The 16819-nt window shown below is 52.4% G+C and overlaps 2 protein-coding genes across 5 annotated transcripts in view; both read left to right on the forward strand.

The window, feature by feature from the left end:
• The window catches only part of NCBP3 (nuclear cap binding subunit 3), a 47443-nt gene extending 40822 nt beyond the window's left edge, over nt 1–6621 (forward strand). For both annotated transcript variants that reach the window (XR_004430892.1, XM_033185073.1), the window contains one exon: nt 6304–6621. Coding sequence is in view for 1 of the 2 variants with exons in the window: in XM_033185073.1 (XP_033040964.1) it covers nt 6304–6325 (22 nt within the window). In the remaining variant the exon portion in view is untranslated. The remainder of the gene's footprint in view (nt 1–6303) is intronic.
• Nucleotides 6622–6768: 147 nt separating this feature from the next.
• The window catches only part of ITGAE (integrin subunit alpha E), an 85331-nt gene continuing 75280 nt past the window's right edge, over nt 6769–16819 (forward strand). For 2 of the 3 annotated variants that reach the window (XM_033185067.1, XM_033185068.1), the window contains exon 1: nt 6769–7641. In XM_033185067.1, coding sequence (XP_033040958.1) covers nt 7263–7641 — 379 coding nt within the window. In that variant the 5' untranslated portion in view covers nt 6769–7262. The remainder of the gene's footprint in view (nt 7642–16819) is intronic. The other variant, XM_033185069.1, reaches the window with a different exon arrangement.

The raw sequence follows: 16819 nt of genomic DNA on the forward strand, positions 1-16819 counted from the left end.
CCCAGGCTGGTCTCACACTCGTGGCCTCGAGTGATCCTCCTGCTTCGACCTCCCAAAGTGCTGGGATGACAGGCATGAGCCACCGCGCCTGGCCCTCATTGTGGTGTTTGATTTGTATTTCCCTAATGACTGATGATGCTGGGCACTTTTTCACATGCTTCAGGATGAACTTTCTTAAATATAAATCTGATTCTGTTATTATTCTGCTTGAAACTTTTCCAAAGCTTCACTATTGCACTGAGAATAAATTCCACACTCCTGACCGCATGAGCCCAGGAACTCAAGGGTGCAGTGAGCTATGATGAAGCCACTGCACTCCAGCCTGGGCAGCAGAGCAAGACCTGTCTCAAAAAATACGTACACACATCAATTCCACCCTTTCTGATAGCTTTTTATAAGGCTCGCCAAGGTCAGTCCTCTGGCAGTATCCCTGGCCTGTTCTCCCCATCTCCCCTGCCCTCTGCCCACCAGTTCCCTGAATGCATCTTGATCTCACTAGCCCTACAGACTGTGCACAGAAACTGTTTCTACCTCCAGTGAAATACTTCCCCCCAGGCTTCTCCCCCTCCCGCCTCAATGTTCCCCTCACCAACTTAGGGTCTTAGGGGCCCTCCTAGGAGGCAATCCCCAGCTTCCAGAGCCAGGATCGAGGCTCCTTCTCTGTGTCCCATGGTGCTGCCACAGAAAGAGTCTTGGCTCTCTCCAGGATTCAGTTCTAAGGTCTGTGTCTAAGGGAAAAATGGAGGGTAACTGAAAGTCCTCTTAGAAATCTAAGGAAGGTGCCATATTGAAGACCAACATCTTGAGGTTCCCAGGTAGTCATTTCTTGCCCACGTGGGAACAGATTACTGTTTGGTTGAGTACCAGGTGAAGTGATTGGCCTGCAGTTAGGGCTGCGTTGTGAAAAAACCACTTGTTTTTAGGTGTTAGAACCACATGTAGGCGAGAAGATCACTTTTGGGGAGCTTGGGAACCGAGGCAGGCCACAGGGGCAGCAGAGGCGTGAGCTTGCCCGGGCCCGCGCTCCTGTCTGTGCTCACGGAGTGAAGGAGGGGCCGGCCGAATGGCCCAAACAACTGATTTGTTTTCCTTTTTAAAAAAGTTTTTCAGACAAATGCCATTGTGTTTAAGTGAAATGTGTGTATGATGCCAAATCACTGTACCCTATAACCCCGCACACCTCTACACTGGACTGTAATTTCTTGTTCCTAGTTTGTCTTGCTAGACTGTAAGCTCCGTGAGAGCAGGGACCATGTCTGCTTGTTCACTGGGCTTTCCCCAGTGCCTGCCAGCATGCCTGGCATCTAGCAGGTCTTCTGTAAAGATGGGATGAATTTGTAAACCCTCCAGCCTCAGGAATGGCTCCATCCTCTGAGGCTCTGGGGCGCACTGACAGGCTAGTCATTTTCTGCCATGTGCATACAATGCTTTATTTTCATGTTGTATTTTCCTTTCTAGCCGGTAAGCAAGCTCCTGATGAGCAAGGTTCTTTGTGGTGGTGTCTCTGTATCCTTTCATCAGGCCAGCCCAGAGTAAGCAGTGCTGCGAGAGTGTTTGGTAAATGAATGAATTGTGGTAACGCAGCCCAGCTCTGGCATCATTGTCTGCAGGTTAGTCTAATTCTAGATGAAAGCCCCAGATTCGAAAAAGGGAAGATTAATTATTCAGAGGTGCATATGCTTGTATAAGAAAAAAAAATCTCATTAAGTAGACCTGAGTAAACTTCAAATTTTAATGATATGGCCATGTCGGAGCTGAAGCTTACCGGGCTCTCTAAAGCGTTTGCTAGGGAATCACGCAGATAGTCCAAAATATTTTTTAGAAAAGCATTCATCTATCCCAGGATAGACGTAGAGGAAGCTGGCAGGCAGGCAATAGGCCCCAAAGAAGAACGGCTGAGCCAGTTCTTAAGCCAGTGGTCCTGTTGGTGAGGAAAGTGACAGCAGTCCAGGGCAGGTGAAAAGAACCGAACTCAGTCCTGCAGTGGCTCTTTTGCCTAAAGCAGCATTCCTCAAACTTCTCACTCGAAGCATTAAGTGATGGTGAGATGCTAACACGCACTTTAGATTTAAGTCAAAATTTGCTGTGAAGCCATGGCAAACTGTGGCTTCACGGATGAATTAGTTGCTACACAAATAAGTTTGATACCTAAGTACAGTAATTGCTTTTAAACCTTATAATAACAAGAAGTTAATAATTAGAAGTTAAACCATGTTTTTCTTTTACGAACTAAAAGAAGAGAATGCTTTTGATATTGAGAATGGCACACTTGCGTCAAGGCAGATTGTTACTGCATAACCAGACCCGCAATAAATATCTAGAACTTTTCTTACGTGTTTATAAAATAAATCTTAGAAGAAGAAATATTGTAGCTTTTTTCTTTTTTTTCAATGAAACTCTATGAACATTTCACAGAACTTTGTTCCTCGGAGCGGTGAGGGAAATGCTGCTTCAAAAAGCCTATTTTAAGTAGTTGTGAGGCATCAAAGTGGAATTTTGCTGTATTGTCAGTAAAACTCGAGAGTATAGGTTGTATTTCGCCTACCAAGGTCAGTACCCTGCCTCAGGATTCTTACCTGTTCATTTGAGCAATTCCAGGGGCCCTCTCTGAATGACCAGATTCTCAAGTAGTTGAGACTTTGTGTTACCTCAAATTGTCACCCTCACCTCTGAGCCAGCGTAGGTTAGTGAGGTAGAGAGGCCCACACCATTGGCAGAAGAGAATTATCAGGTGGGGCGCGGTGGCTCACGCCTGTAATCCCAGGACTTTGGGAGGCCGAGGTGGGTGGATCACCTGAGGTCAGGAGTTCAAGACCAGCCTGACTAACATGCTGAAACCCCGTCTCTACTAGAAATACAAAACTTAGCTGGGCATGGTGGCGGGCACCTGTAGTCCCAGCTACTTGGGAGGCTGAGACAGGAGAATGGCGTGATCCCGGGAGGCAGAGGTTGCAGTGAACCAAGATTGCACAACTACACTCTAGCCTGGGTGACAGAGTGAGACTCCGCCTCAAAAAAAAAAAAAAAGAATTCTCACCTTCCTTTCCCTTCCTAGGATTTTCGTGGTAGTTTTCAATCTTGTGATGTGGCCATCTTCTCCTCAGAGGGCCTGTGAGAGGCAGGCAGCATCTTTTAGCTCAGGTAGAATGCCTGTTGGGGAAAGTCAAATAGGACGACGGCTGGGGCCGGGGCCCTGGGGACTCCTTCTGCCCCACATACTCAATTGGAAAGACCAAGCAAGTCCCCTCACCTCCCTGGGCCTCAGCTTCCCTGTCTGTGAAAAGGAGGGCTCAACTGGGATGAGCTCCAGTTTCCTTCTAGTGCTAATATGTGTTTGAGGACCCTTGCTCTCCTTTCCAGGAGCATCAGGGGTTTCAGGAGTATGGGTTAGACAACAGGAAAGAAGTAGGGGCTTGTAAACGAGAGATCCAAACGCCTATACCCTTGGTCCCAGCACCCAGTGCAGCCCTCCCGCTCCCAGACCCTTAGTTAAGAAAAGGCAAGAGAATCCACTCCTTGTTCTCTCCCTGTCCCATCACCCCCTCAGTCCCCCACAGATCTGAGGCCGGAGGATGGGCACCCTCTTGCTGTCTTATTCACGTAGGCTTTTCTTGGTGCCTGCACATGGCCCCTGTCAGGCCACCAATCTTACTGGATTATGACCTCATTTAACCTGAATTACTTCCTAAAAGCTTTATCTCCAAGAAAAGGCACATGGCGGGTTAGGGCTTCAACATAGGAAGTTGGAGGGTATTCACAGTCCACTCCACAGCACCTGGCCATGCGGAGACCCCAGTCTGCATTTGTGGGAAGAAATCGCTGCTTTTTTCAAGTTACACACCACCTAGCTGGGGCTCAGGCCTGTAATCTCAGCACTTTGGGAGGCCAAGGCAGGGGATCACCTGAGGTCAGGAGTTTGAGACCAGCCTGGCCAACTGGTGAAACCCCGTCTCTACTGAAAATACAAAAATTAGCCGGGTGTGGTGGCGGGTGCCTGTCATCCCAGCTACTGGGGAGGCTGAGGCAGGAGAATCACTTGAACCCAGGAGGCGGAGGTTGCAGTGAGCCGAGAAAGCACCACTGCACTCCAGCCTGGGCAACAAAGCAAGACTCCATCTCAAAAAACAGAAAGTTGACACACCAATAGAGCTGAAGGCAGGAGAGTTTGTGGTGGCTCAGAATCGTGATTCTGGAGGAGACAGACCTGTTTGGAGTCCCAGCTCTGCTCCTTACTGCTGTGGCCTCTCGGAGGAATCTGGTTGACCTTGTAGGTGGCTGAGAGGCTCCGAGGAGGGCTCGCGTGTGAGGCCTTGGCACTGAGCAGGGCACGCCTACGGAGCACTCAGTCAAAGGCCGTGAGTACCACTACTCTGCAGCCCTAGGCTCTGGTCTCAGCAATGTCGTCACTCTTTCTGGCTTCCTAAGACTCAGAAGGCAAGTGGGGGAATAGAACCATTTCCTGCCTCTGAAGGCTGTGCCTTAGTACTTTTGACTCACTCTGAAGACAGCAGGCAGCCCTTTCTGTTTTTTTTTCTTTTTGGAGACAAAGTCTTGCTCTGTCGCCCAGGCTAGAGTGCAGTGGCGCAATCTCAGCTCATTGCAGCCTCCACCTCCTAGGTTCAAGCAAGTCTCCTGCCACAGCCTCCCGAAGCTGGGACTGCAGGCGCACGCGGCCACACCCGGCTAATTTTTTGTATTTTTAGTAAAGACAAGGTTTCACCATGTAGCCCAAGCTGGTCTCAAACTCCTGAGCTCAGGCGATCCACCCACCTCGGCCTCCCAAAGTGCTGGGATTACAGGCGTGAGCCACGGCGCCCGACCCACAGGCAGCCCTTTCACCTGACGCCAAGCACGTCTCCTGCATCCATGAACATTTTGCAACTTTTTTTAAAGAGACAGGTTCACATTATGTTGTCTAGATTGGACTCAAACTCCTGGGCTCAAGCGTTCCCTAGTAGCTTGAGCCTCTCAAGTAACTGTGACTCTAACTGCACCTGGCCATTTTAAAAACTTTATTCTTCCTGGTATCAAGGGGAGAAAGAAAAACATTAAAAAATATATAAAAGTTTGTTTTGAAATCATTTCAAAATCACAGCAGTTTCAAGGGTACAACAAAGAACATTTTGCCACATTTTCTCTTCATTCATTCCCTCTTCTCTTCCCTCACCCCTTTTTCTTCCTGTCCTCTCTGAACCATGAACCCTTTGAGGGTTATTTGTACACATCATGCTCGTTTATCCATAAGATGTTGTAGTGAACGTTTCCCAAGAACAGGGACCGCCTCTCACGTGTCCATGGTACAGCTGTCAAAGTTGGGAAATGTGTAATACTCTGATCTGCCCAAGAGTTGCTCATCTGTCGTTCAAGTTTTAGGTGTGCCAACCGTCCCAATAACGATTTTGAAAGCCGTGGTTTTTCTGGTCCAGGATCCAATCCAGGATCAGGTGCTGCCTTTAGTTATCCTCTCTGCAGCCTGCTGTCATTTGGAGCAGGTCCTCAGCCTTTCTTTGTCTTCCATGACACTGATGTTTGTGAAGAGTACAGTCCCGTTTCCGTTGTGTCCCTCGAGTTGGTCCCGGCATATTTGTTTAAAGTGAGTTGGGAAACCACATTCACATGTCTTTGGTTATGTACGTATTTGCCGAACACCCAGCCTTGTGCGAGGTGCTGCTATGACGGGGAGCATTACTCAACACAGCCTGGCCCCTGACCTTGGGGGTGTAGTTTGGGTTTGTGGGGAAAGCAGCTACTGTCAGGAGGGCTTTACGGACACCTATGTGTCTCATGACTAGAGGCACTGACGCTTGGATAAATACATGTTGGATGGATGCAGGATGAGTCAGCATTCTAGGAGTCTGCAAAGGTACAGAAATGGCCCTGCTCCCTGTCCGGCATCCAATCATCAGCTTTTCCTGGCTTCTCCGAGGCACACACTCTAAACACAAAGTCTTCTCTCAGGAATCTCGAGTGAGCTGCAGTCTGGGTTCTGGCCCTGCCCTTCCAGGGATCTGCTCAGCGACTGGGCTGCTCTCTTCCTGCTGTAGGCCAGTGCTGGGGAAAGGAGACCCCTGTGACTGTCCCCAGTGCCCTTGGAGCTTAGAATGAAGTGAGGGGAGGAGGAAGGTCACGAGCCCTGGAGCGCTGGGAAGACAGGCTGTAGGCCACAGGTCCCGATCCTGCCTGGGACAAGGTTCAACAGAAGTAGGATGGTTTCATCATGACCTGGCAGGAAAACCACCAGACCTGGAATTTTGCTTTTACAGCTGTTTAACTTCTCTGCTGTTTAACTTCTGTTTCATGCAGGATGAAAACCGGTGAGTTGTAATCTCACATCACCGAGCAAGATCTGGTAGTCATAAGCATTCTGTCAGAGCAAAGCAGACAAGGCAAAGGGTTGGAAATGTCATCGGATCTTCACAGAACCTTAGCCAAGCAACCTTTCCATGAGAGAAACAAAATAACATGGATTTTTATCTAGTAATGGAGTCAACACCATTGTCCACTCTGTGTTAACACATTCACATTTCAGAGTTCCCTCCCTGGGGCTGCAGACACTCATGTGAGAGAGACTTGGAATGTCCTGCCTTTTTAAATTTAAAATTAAATAAAATATAAAATTCAGTTCATCAGTTGTTCTGGTGACATTTTAAGGGTGTAGTACCATATGTGGCTCATAAGTACCATCCTGGACAGTGTCGACCTAGAACAGTTCCATCCCTGCGGAGAGTTCTGTTTGACGGCACCGCTCTGCGCTTCCAGCAGCCTGGGAAACGGGTGCAGGAGACAGTTCCTTCCATCTCACAGACTTGGTCACACAGTACAGATTTGACAGCAGTTAAATACGACTGCAAACTGTCAATGGCGTGTTCTGTGGAATGCTGGGACGGATCAGAGGTGTGTTGGAAGATGGATAGAATTTTACTTCTGTTATTCTGGTAACTCAGAGTCCTGTTCAATCAATCAGTTTCCGCATCAGGATGCTGTCCTCCTGGTTTTAAAGAGGACGAATGCAGCCAACATTGAATCGAGGCAGTGATTCCACTCACCTGGCCCTCCAGAACCCCAGGGTCTTGAGTGCATGGGCTGGTACAGGAGCCCTGTTTTTGACTCGGGGCACTTCTGTGGGAGGAGGACCCCTGTCTCAGTGCTGAGGCAACCACCACTGAGGACCCTGGACTGGAAGCTGGGCTGAGATGTCTGGTGGGAGGTTCTGAGGCAGGACAGGGACCGACTCAAATGGATATGGACGGCAGGCTGGATGCATGTTGCTCCTAGGAGCTCCTCCGGCTCTGCTGAGGACACCCAGAACTGTGGCCGTGGCCACACCTCAGCTCCCCATTCCATCAAAGTGTGGGTGGGAGAGTGGGACTGACAGTGGTTCCGAAGCTCCTGGGGTCCAGCCCACAACTGAGGAAGCCACACGGCTGGTTGTGTATGAGCCGGCGTGTCTCTGTGTGATTAGAAGTGCCTATCTGCCTGTGGGTCGTTGCTGGTGTGTGCTTCTGTCCCCGCCTCCTGGCCTCCTGGCTGAGGGGAAGCTGAGTGGGCCACGGCTCATGTGTCTCACTCGCCTCGGCTCCAACGCAGCTGCCTCTGCTCCAGCTAGGATGTGGCTCGTTCACACGCTGCTCTGCATGGCCAGTAAGTCCTCTCACCCGTTGCCTTGAGGGGCTGCTGTGCCCTCAGCTCCAGCCAGATGTCTGCAGACCACAGCCTTGACTGTCTGTCTGTCTGATGGGGCTCAGTTAGAGCCAGAGGTTAGAGTGGGAGTTCCTCCAGGAGAGTGGTCTTGCTGGGTGGGTCAGGTGCCCAGGCTTGTTGGGAAGGGTGGCGGACGCTTTGTGTGTTGACAGTTCTAACAGCCAGGGGCTTCAGACTCCAGGGCTCTGCCACTCGGTTCCTTCCCCAGGCAGCCTCCCCCCACCACGGAAGCCCTCTCCCCGTGGCACCCACTTGGGGCAGGTCCTCGCCTCTGTCGTTTGTTCTCTGAGTATGGAGGCTCCGCCTGGCAGAGCTGCCTTCTGTTACAGAGCAGGGGTTGGGCTGAGAGGGTGAGGACCCTGGGAGAGAGGGTGTTGGCGAGAGACTGGGGGCAAGTGTCTGTATGTAGAGGGCGAGCGTGCTGGCGGGGAGCCTGCTTCCTGTGTTGTCAGGCCAGGGCGAAAACTGTTGTATGTATGGGGTGGGGGAGGCACTTCTGCTGCCTGGGGGGTCCCATTTTAGCCTTGAACTGTCCCGTGGAAGCCTCTGGGCAAAAGCCAAGCCACGAATCCTTTCGTGGGCCCCCAGGGATGAGACAGCACAGTCAGGTGAGCCCCTGGAGGCTGCTAAGATCAGGCCGGAGGCCAGGGTGGTCCTGCCTCGTGATCTGAGCGGACTTCCCATGGATCTCCTGCCCCCGCTCAGGAGGTTGGCGGGAGAATTGGATTAGCATCCCACATGGGGCCAGATCACCCAGGAAGCAGGCCACAACGTGTAGGGTACCAGCAAGTCACACGGTTTTGGACAGATTTTAATATTTTGTATTCATTTTATTTTTTGAGACAGAGTCTTGCTCTGTTGCCCCAGCTGGAGCCCAGGCTGGATCTTGGCTCACTGCAACCTCTGCCTCGCAGGTGCAAGCAATTCTCCTGTCTCAGCCTCCGGAGTAGCTGGGATTACAGGTTCGCGCCACCACGCGCGGCTAATTTTTGTATTTTTAGTAGAGACGGGGTTTCACCATGTTGGTCAGGCCCGTCTCAAACTCCTGACCTCAGGTGGTCGGCCTGCCTCGGCCTCCCAAAGTGTTGGGATTACAGGCATGAGCCACCATGCCCAGCCTAATATTTTATATTTCAAAAACATCAGAATAGTCACCATGGAAAGATCAACAGTTTGTTGAACTTCCTTTTATTTTACAATTTAGACTTCTCTGTTTTTAGTTACACGTGGGGTGTAGAAAGTCTCTTTTTATGGCTTGTGGCTTTGATCTCCCATTACCCAGAATACCTGGAGCAGATGCTTAGACTAGACTCTTGTCTACCCTCTCCCAGTACAGAGGAGGTGACTGGGTCACAGAGGGGACAGTGACTACCCAGGCTTGCAAGCAACTGACTATTAATAGACACGGGGCTCACGCCCAGGCTTCTGTCCTGCCTCCCAGCTCCAGAATACTCCCATGTCTCCAGAATACTCCTGTGGCTCATCTGTCTCCTGCAGCCTCTGGGGCCACCACTCATCACCTCAGTGCCTTTTCCAGCAGGTGGCATTGATCAAACCTCTTTGGAGGCCTAGGCCCTTCCCAAGCTGCTGGGCAGCAGACAGCAATGATGGAGCAGACTTGCTGTGAGACCGTGTGCTTAGCCCACAGCTCAGCTCAGCCATGGGAAGGGGTTGAGAGCAGGGCCCCAGCAGCTCCAATGTGGGTGGCAGAAACGAAGCTGCCGCAGTTCTGCTCCACGCTGTGAGGTCCTGAGACTGGGACGGACCAGTCCGGGAGAGTTTCCTGGAGAAGGTGAGGTGGTGTTGAGTCTTGGGGCTGAGGAGAGCCTGAGAAAGAAAATGCTCAGGAGTTGCTGGGAGGAAAGAGTCCCTCAGACTGTGGCCCCAGGCCCAGCACCCTGAATCCCATGCCAGGCTGGGCCTCCTTAGGCTGGAGAGAATCCAGGACTGGCCTGGCGCTGACCTTCCACCCCCTCCAGGCCACCCACTCTGGTGATGCCTACTTCTTGTTATCCGTGAGAGCAGATGGAATAATAGCAATTGTCTAAGGGAGATTTTAGAAGAGTCGGGTGCAGAAAGACCCTGAAATCCTGGAACTGCCCACACCCTGACCACCAGCCCCATCCTGCCCTGTTACCCTGTGACCTGCCGTCCCCAAGTCCGTCTTCACCCCTGACTCATTCTGCAATCACATCAACTCACTTCTCCATCCTGGGTCTCAGAGGTTGGGTTTCCACCGTTGCACCCTTGCGTGACGAGGCCTGTCCTGTCAGCCTACAAAGCCTTACAGGGGTGAAGAAGAAGGAACCAGAAGTCCAGGGCCCACTCTGCTGGTGGCATGCACTCGGGCCGAGGCCCGGAGCTCTGCCGGGGCATCACCCCAGGCCTGTGCGTGATAGAAAACCTCAGTCCTTGGGGAGTGGGAGACTGTGGCATCTGAGGTGGGATCTGGAGGATGAGGGTGAGCAGAGGGGCCTTCTCTGCAGGGGGAATAGGAGGCACCAAGCCGTGGGGTGTGAGGAGTCTAGTTGGTAGGAAGAGGGAGGCGAAGCGTGAGTGGGAGCGGAAGGCTGTCTCTGGTGTTGCTCTCCCTTCCAGCCCCGCCCCAAATCGGGACATACTGGGGCCTGGGGGTGCGGGCAGAGGCAAGGCCACCCCTGTCCTGGCGCCCTGTGTGAAGAGAAGGCAGGCTGTGCACACAGTAGCCTCTCCAGCCCCAGCAGTGTCTCTCAACATGGGGGTAGGGTAAGGGCACTCCCGGCCGAGGGGCGGCCCAAGCAAAGGTGAAATGCCAGCAGAGTGCAGTGTGTGTGGAGAGCTGGCTGGGGGAGTGTGGGCTGTGTGGGAGCCCCTCATCCCTGCCCGTCTTTGGGAGGTCCCCTTGCGTGGGGCAGGTGTGGTGTGAGTGGAGGAATGTGGGCATCCAAGCCCGAGAGGCCCACAGTGGCAGGTGAGGAATGTGGGGACCTGAGTGCCGGCCTGGGGAGCTTGGAATTCCTGCTGAGGGCAGTGGGGAGCCACAGGTCTTGAGCAGGGTGACGACAGAGTTGTATGTTGTGTGTTAGTTGGAATCTGGGAGAGAGGGGAAGCAGAGAGGCCTGTAAGGAGGCTTCTGCCTTGGTCCCATCCACAGGTCCTGGGGAAGGCAGACGTGGGGAGGAGGAGACACTCATGAGAAACGTTTAGTTTCCTGGCCGGGCGCGGTGGCTCACACCTGTAATCCCAGCACTTTGGAAGGCCAAGGTGGGCAGATCACTTGTGATCAGGAGTTCAAGACCAGCCTAGTCAACATGGTGAAACCCCATCTCTACTAAAAATACAAAAATTAGCCAGGCATGGTGGTGCGTACCTTTAATCCCAGCTACTTGGGAGGCTGAGACAAGAGAATCGCTTGAACCCAGGAGTCGGAGGTTGCAGTGAGCTGAGATGTGCCACTGCACTCCAACCTAGAAGACAGAGAGAGACAACGTTTCAGAAAAAAAATAGAGGCCGGGCTCAGTGGCTCACACCTGTAATCCCAGCACTTTCGGAGGCCGAGGCGGGCAGATCACAAGGTCAGGAGATCGAGACCATCCTGGCGAACACAGTGAAACTCCGTCTCTACTAAAAAATACAAAAAATTAGCTGGGTGTGGTGGCGGGCACCTGTAGTCCCAGCTACTCGGGAGGCTGAGGCAGGAGAGTCACTTGAATCCGGGAGGTGGAGGTTGCAGTGAGCTGAGATCCGGCCACTGCACTCCAGCCTGGGTGACAGAGCGAGACTCCGTCTCAAAAAAAAAAAAAAAAAAAAGAAATGTTTAGTTTCCAGCACACAGTAGTGCTCAAGGCCTGTTGGCCGTTCTTGTTATTAGGGAGATGAAGGGTGATGGAGAGAGATGGGCTCAGCTGACTGTGAGGTTCGGGGTGGAGTTGATGAGGCTCCGTGTGGAAGATCGAGGTGGGGGGACCGTGGCTGGGTGGTCCTGCGCAGGTGCTCTGCAGATGGCTCTGAGGCACAGCCCTCCCACGAGGCCCTGCTGGGGGTTCTGGGCTGGGTGTCAGGACCCCTGCGTCTAGTCCCACTTCTGTAGCTCCTGCTATCAATGTGGGTGAATCATGCCTCATGAGCCTCAGTTTCCTAAATTGGGAACAGTGGTACTTATTGTACTGTAAGAATGTGTGTTTAAATTGCCCAGTGTGCTGGGGGAGACAGAGGGTTGAGGGGAGACAGTGGTGGCTGACAGGATGGAGGGGGAGCTCAGTCTGACTCAGCAGGCCTCTGTGGCTGGGGACAGCTCAGAGAGGTGGTCCTGTGGGTAGTGTGGTGACAGACACTGGTGGAGCTGTGTCTGTAAGTCTGCAGCACGCGAGGGGGGCTTGAGAGGGAGGGCCAGCCCTCGCCTGTGGTTGTAACTCTCTCCAACCTCAGCCTCCACGTGCTGAGCCTCCTGTGTCAGACCTGGGGCCGGGTGTTGCCCTATTGGATCTGCACAACCCCATGTCCCAGAGGGGAGATGGAAGGGAGGTGCCAGGGTCCTTCAGTGACTCCGAGGCAGTGAGGATTTGAACTCAAGACCATCTACCAAGACGATGCTGTTTTCTGAGTCCTGGTGGGAAATGCAACAGGAGGTGGTTTCCTGATGAAGACGCAGCTCAAAGGCGAACGAACTGTCGGGCCTGAGGCGCATCCAATCTGAGGAAACAGGCTGAGCCAGGCCTGGCAGACCTGGGCACCAGCTGACCCTCAGGGAAAGCCCAGCAAATACACCGACCTCCACCACCACACACACAGACACACACGGATATACACACACACGCAAGCACACACACATGGATGCACACTACACACACACGGATACACACGCACACAGATGCACACACGCACAGATGCACACACGCACGCATGACCACACACAGATGCACACACGCACACACAGATACACACACACAGATGCACACATGCACACGCACACCCACGGATGCACACACATGGATGCACACACGCACACACAGATACACAGATGCACACAGATGCACGCGCATGCATGCACACACACACGGATGAACACACATGGATGCATGCACACACGGATGCACACACACGGATGCCACACACACAGATGGATGCACACATGGATGCACACGTGCACGCGGATGCACACACACAGATGCACACACACGGATGCGCACACGGATGCACACACGCGGGTGCACACACGTGCGCATACACACACACGAACAGTTTCTCATGCCACCGTGCCCCTGCAGCAAGCTCTTGCTGACCTAGTTACCAGCCCTCTAAGCAGAGCTCTGCTGCAGCTCAGTGAGCCACCAGCACAGCAGGAGCAGTGCCCAGCTTCTTGAGGCCACTGGTGACCCTGCCCTCTCTCTGTTTAGCAACCCCTCAGTGCCTCCAGCTTTTACTAAAGGCTTTGGAATCGGGCACAAACACAGAATCTGAGCCGCAGACGCAAATATTCAATCTTCCGATGAGCCGTGTGCAAACCACACCCCTCTCTGAGCTCAGCACCTAGCGTGATGCCTGCAAGGCAACAGGTGCTCTGGGGGAGCAGAACCCTCTGTTGAACGAGATCTCTGTTGAACAGAGTGAACACGGGGGTGGGGTGGCGCGAGGAAAGGGAATATCTGGCTCACTCTGACATTTTTAGAGCGCCTCTTTTGGGCCTGGCCCTGTGCTGAGCTGGGCTCTGTGGTTGGGGGTGTTGTGTGTGACTCAGATCACATCACAGTTCGGGGGAGGTAGACTGAATCACAGATCACCCTGATCCAGACAGAATTTGGTCAGAGCCAGACAGACCACAGGATGCTGAGGGGGTTCAGGGTTCGGTCAGAGCCAGACAGACCACAGGGTGCTGAGGGGGCTCGGGGACCCGGGAGTTACTCTGACTGAGAGTCTGGATTGGCTCCTGGCTCCTGGCTGGCTGAGCAGGGCCACAAAAGACGGGCTTTGCAGACAGAGGTGGAGAGCGGTGAGCACGCCTGCTGGGTGGAGGGAGCAGCTGTGTTGAGGCCTGGAGGCAGGAGTGTGCAGAGGGTGCCACGGAGGCCCAAGAGAGGGGACTGGACTTTGCTCTGCAGTCTCCACTCGTGCCTTTCAGTTACACCGATAGTGAAATGGGGAGACGAAGGCCCCACACTCACCCCTCGTAACATGTTGGCAGCTTGCACTTTTTAATTCTCCTCTAGGCAGTTTGCTGACCTCCTCTTTTTCCCCCAGCCTGGCTAACCAGGAAGCACAGGGCTCAACGTGACGTGGGCCCAGGGGCCGGAGCCCCAAATCCCTACTGGGCATCCCTTATCTCAGCTCTGGATTCTTGAGGGAGCAGCGGGAACCGTACAACCTTCTTCCCTGCCTGAGGGTCTTGATCTGGAACCTTTGAGAGTCTATGTAGGCTGCAAGCGGCCACTCTCTCAGCACCTACCGAGTGTGGGCCAGCATGCCAGGTCCTGAGATAATGTGGCAATCAAGGCAGATGCAGTGTGTGCCCTCATGGTACTCACTGGTGGCCGGGGGGCAGTCACTGGCCATAGGGAAACAAGGCCGAGCACAGTGGCTCCTAACTCCTGCAATCCCAGCACTTCGGGAGGCCAAGACTGGAGGATTACTTGAGCCCAGGAATTTGAGTCCAGCCTGGGCAACATAGCAAGACCCCTGTGTGTACAAAAAATGTGTTTTTTTTTGTTTTTTTTTTTTTGAGACGGAGTCTTGCTCTGTCGCCCAGGCTGGAGTGCAGTGGCCGGATCTCAGCTCACTGCAAGCTCCGCCTCCTGGGTTCACGCCATTCTCCTGCCTCAGCCTCCCGAGTAGCTGGGACTACAGGCGCCCGCCACCTCGCCCGGCTAGTTTTTTGTATTTTTTAGTAGAGATGGGGTTTCACCATGTTAGCCAGGATGGTCTCGATCTCCTGACCTCGTGATCCGCCCGTCTCGGCCTCCCAAAGTGCTGGGATTACAGGCTTGAGCCACTGCGCCCGGCCTACAAAAAATGTTTTAAAAAATTAGAGGCTGGGCGCGGTGGCTCACGCCTGTAATTCCAGCACTTTAAGAGGCTGAGGTGGGCAGATTGCAAGGTCAGGAGTTCGAGACCAGCCTGACCAACATGGCAAAACCCCGTCTGTACTAAAAATACAAAAATTAGTCGGGTGTGGTGGCAGGTGCCTGTCATCCCAGCTACTCTGGAGGCTCAGGCAGGAGAATCGCTTGAACCCGGGAGGTGGAGGTTGCAGTGAGGTGAGATCACGCCATTGCACTCTGGCCTGGGTGACAAGAGCAAGACTCCATCTCAAAACAAAAAAAAAAAAAAAAAGAAAAAATTAGGATGAAGAGGAAGCCAGGAGACAGGCTGAGAGCAGAGCACTTCAGGCATGGGGAGGACTTTGTACACGTATGCACTCAGGGGATCAGGAAGGGCTCCAGTGCTTCCGTCTAATTCTCAAAGGGGGCCGGGCGAGGTGGTTCACACCTGTAATCCCAGCACTTTGGGAGGCCGAGGCGGGCGGATCACGAGGTCAGGAGATCGAGACCATCCCGGCTAACACGGTGAAACGCCATCTCTACTAAAAATATAAAAATTAGCCAGGCATGCTGGCATGCGCCTGTAGTCCCAGCTACTCCGGAGACTGAGACAGGAGAATCACTTAAACTGGGGAGGTGGGGGTTGCGGTGAGCCAAGATCGCGCCATTGCAGTCCAGCCTGGGTGACAGAGTGAGACTCCAACTCGAAACGAAGAAAAAAAGGCCGGGTGCAGTGGCTCACACCTGTAATCCCAGCACTTTGGGAAGCTGAGGCAGGTGGATCACAAGGTCAGGAGTTCGAGACCAGCCTGGCCAATATGGTGAAACCCCATCTCTACTAAAAATAGAAAAATGAGCTGGGCATGGTGGCAGGAGCCTGTAGTCCCAGCTACTCGGGAGGCTGAGGCAGGAGAATTGCTTGAACCCGGGAGGCAGAGATTGCAGTGAGCCAAGATCGTGCCACTGCACTCCAGCCTGGGCCACAGAGCGAGACTGTGTCTCAAAAAAAAAAAAAAAAGAAAAAAGAAAAGAAAAGAAAGTGCTGGCACTGTTTGATCTACATGTTAGCTGTTGGCCTCCTTCCTGGTTTATTGTATCCCCCTCTTTTTTTAAACTATCATTTTCCTTCTGTCTTTTTTTGCCTGCCCCATTATTTTAAGCAAGCGTTTATCTTACCTGTATTATGTCTTTTTATGAATCACCACAAATCATTCCAGGCAAGGAGAGGTATAAAGAAAAACGAATACAATATAGATATCAGGCTGGGCATGGTGACTCACGCCTGTAAGCCCAGCACTTTGGGAGGCCAAGGTGGTGGATCACCTGAGGTCAGGAGTTTGAAACCAGCCTGGCCAACATGGAGAAACCCCAAATCTACTAGAAATACAAAAATTTGCCGAGCGTGGTGGCGCACACCTGTGATGCCAGCTACTCGGGAGGCCAAGGCAGGAGAATTGCTTGAACCTGGGAGGCAGAGGCTGCAGTGAGCCGAGAACGCACCACTACACTCCAGCCTGGGCAACAAGGCCAGACTCCATCTCAAAAAATAAATCCATAAATAAAATTAAATTAAATATAGATATCCACTTTGTGCCAGACTCAGGGAAATGGCCTGGAAATGGAGAGATGAGAGATGCAGGGCCTGGCCTCAGAGCCGTCTCCCCAGGCTCCTCCTCCTCAATCTGGAATTTTTGGATAATAAAATTTTAAGCATGTACACAGGTGAACAAGATAACTATAGTAAACCCAATATGTCCTTCAAGCGGATGACACATTGATCGAGATCCAGCCACACAGCCTGAATTTATTTTGTGTTCCCTTTTTCATTTTTATTGTTGAAGTATTTAAAGCCTGGCTGCTCTAAACGTGATCTGAGGACCAGCAGTGTCGGCATCGGCTGGGAGCTTGTTGGAACAGACTCTCGGCCCCACTCTGATTCATTACCTGCTGAGTCAGAATCTGCATTTTACCACGATCACCGATGATTCATTTGCATGTTAATGCTTCAGAAACATGACTTTAAACCAAACCTCAAACATCATGTCATTTCACCCCCAAAAAACACGGACATTTTCATTTCTAAAGAACATGAAGGGCCGGGCGCA

The sequence above is a fragment of the Trachypithecus francoisi genome, unplaced genomic scaffold (assembly GCF_009764315.1).
Source record: "Trachypithecus francoisi isolate TF-2019V2 unplaced genomic scaffold, Tfra_2.0 Lachesis_group20, whole genome shotgun sequence".
In the NCBI taxonomy this organism is placed as follows: Eukaryota; Metazoa; Chordata; class Mammalia; order Primates; family Cercopithecidae; genus Trachypithecus; species Trachypithecus francoisi.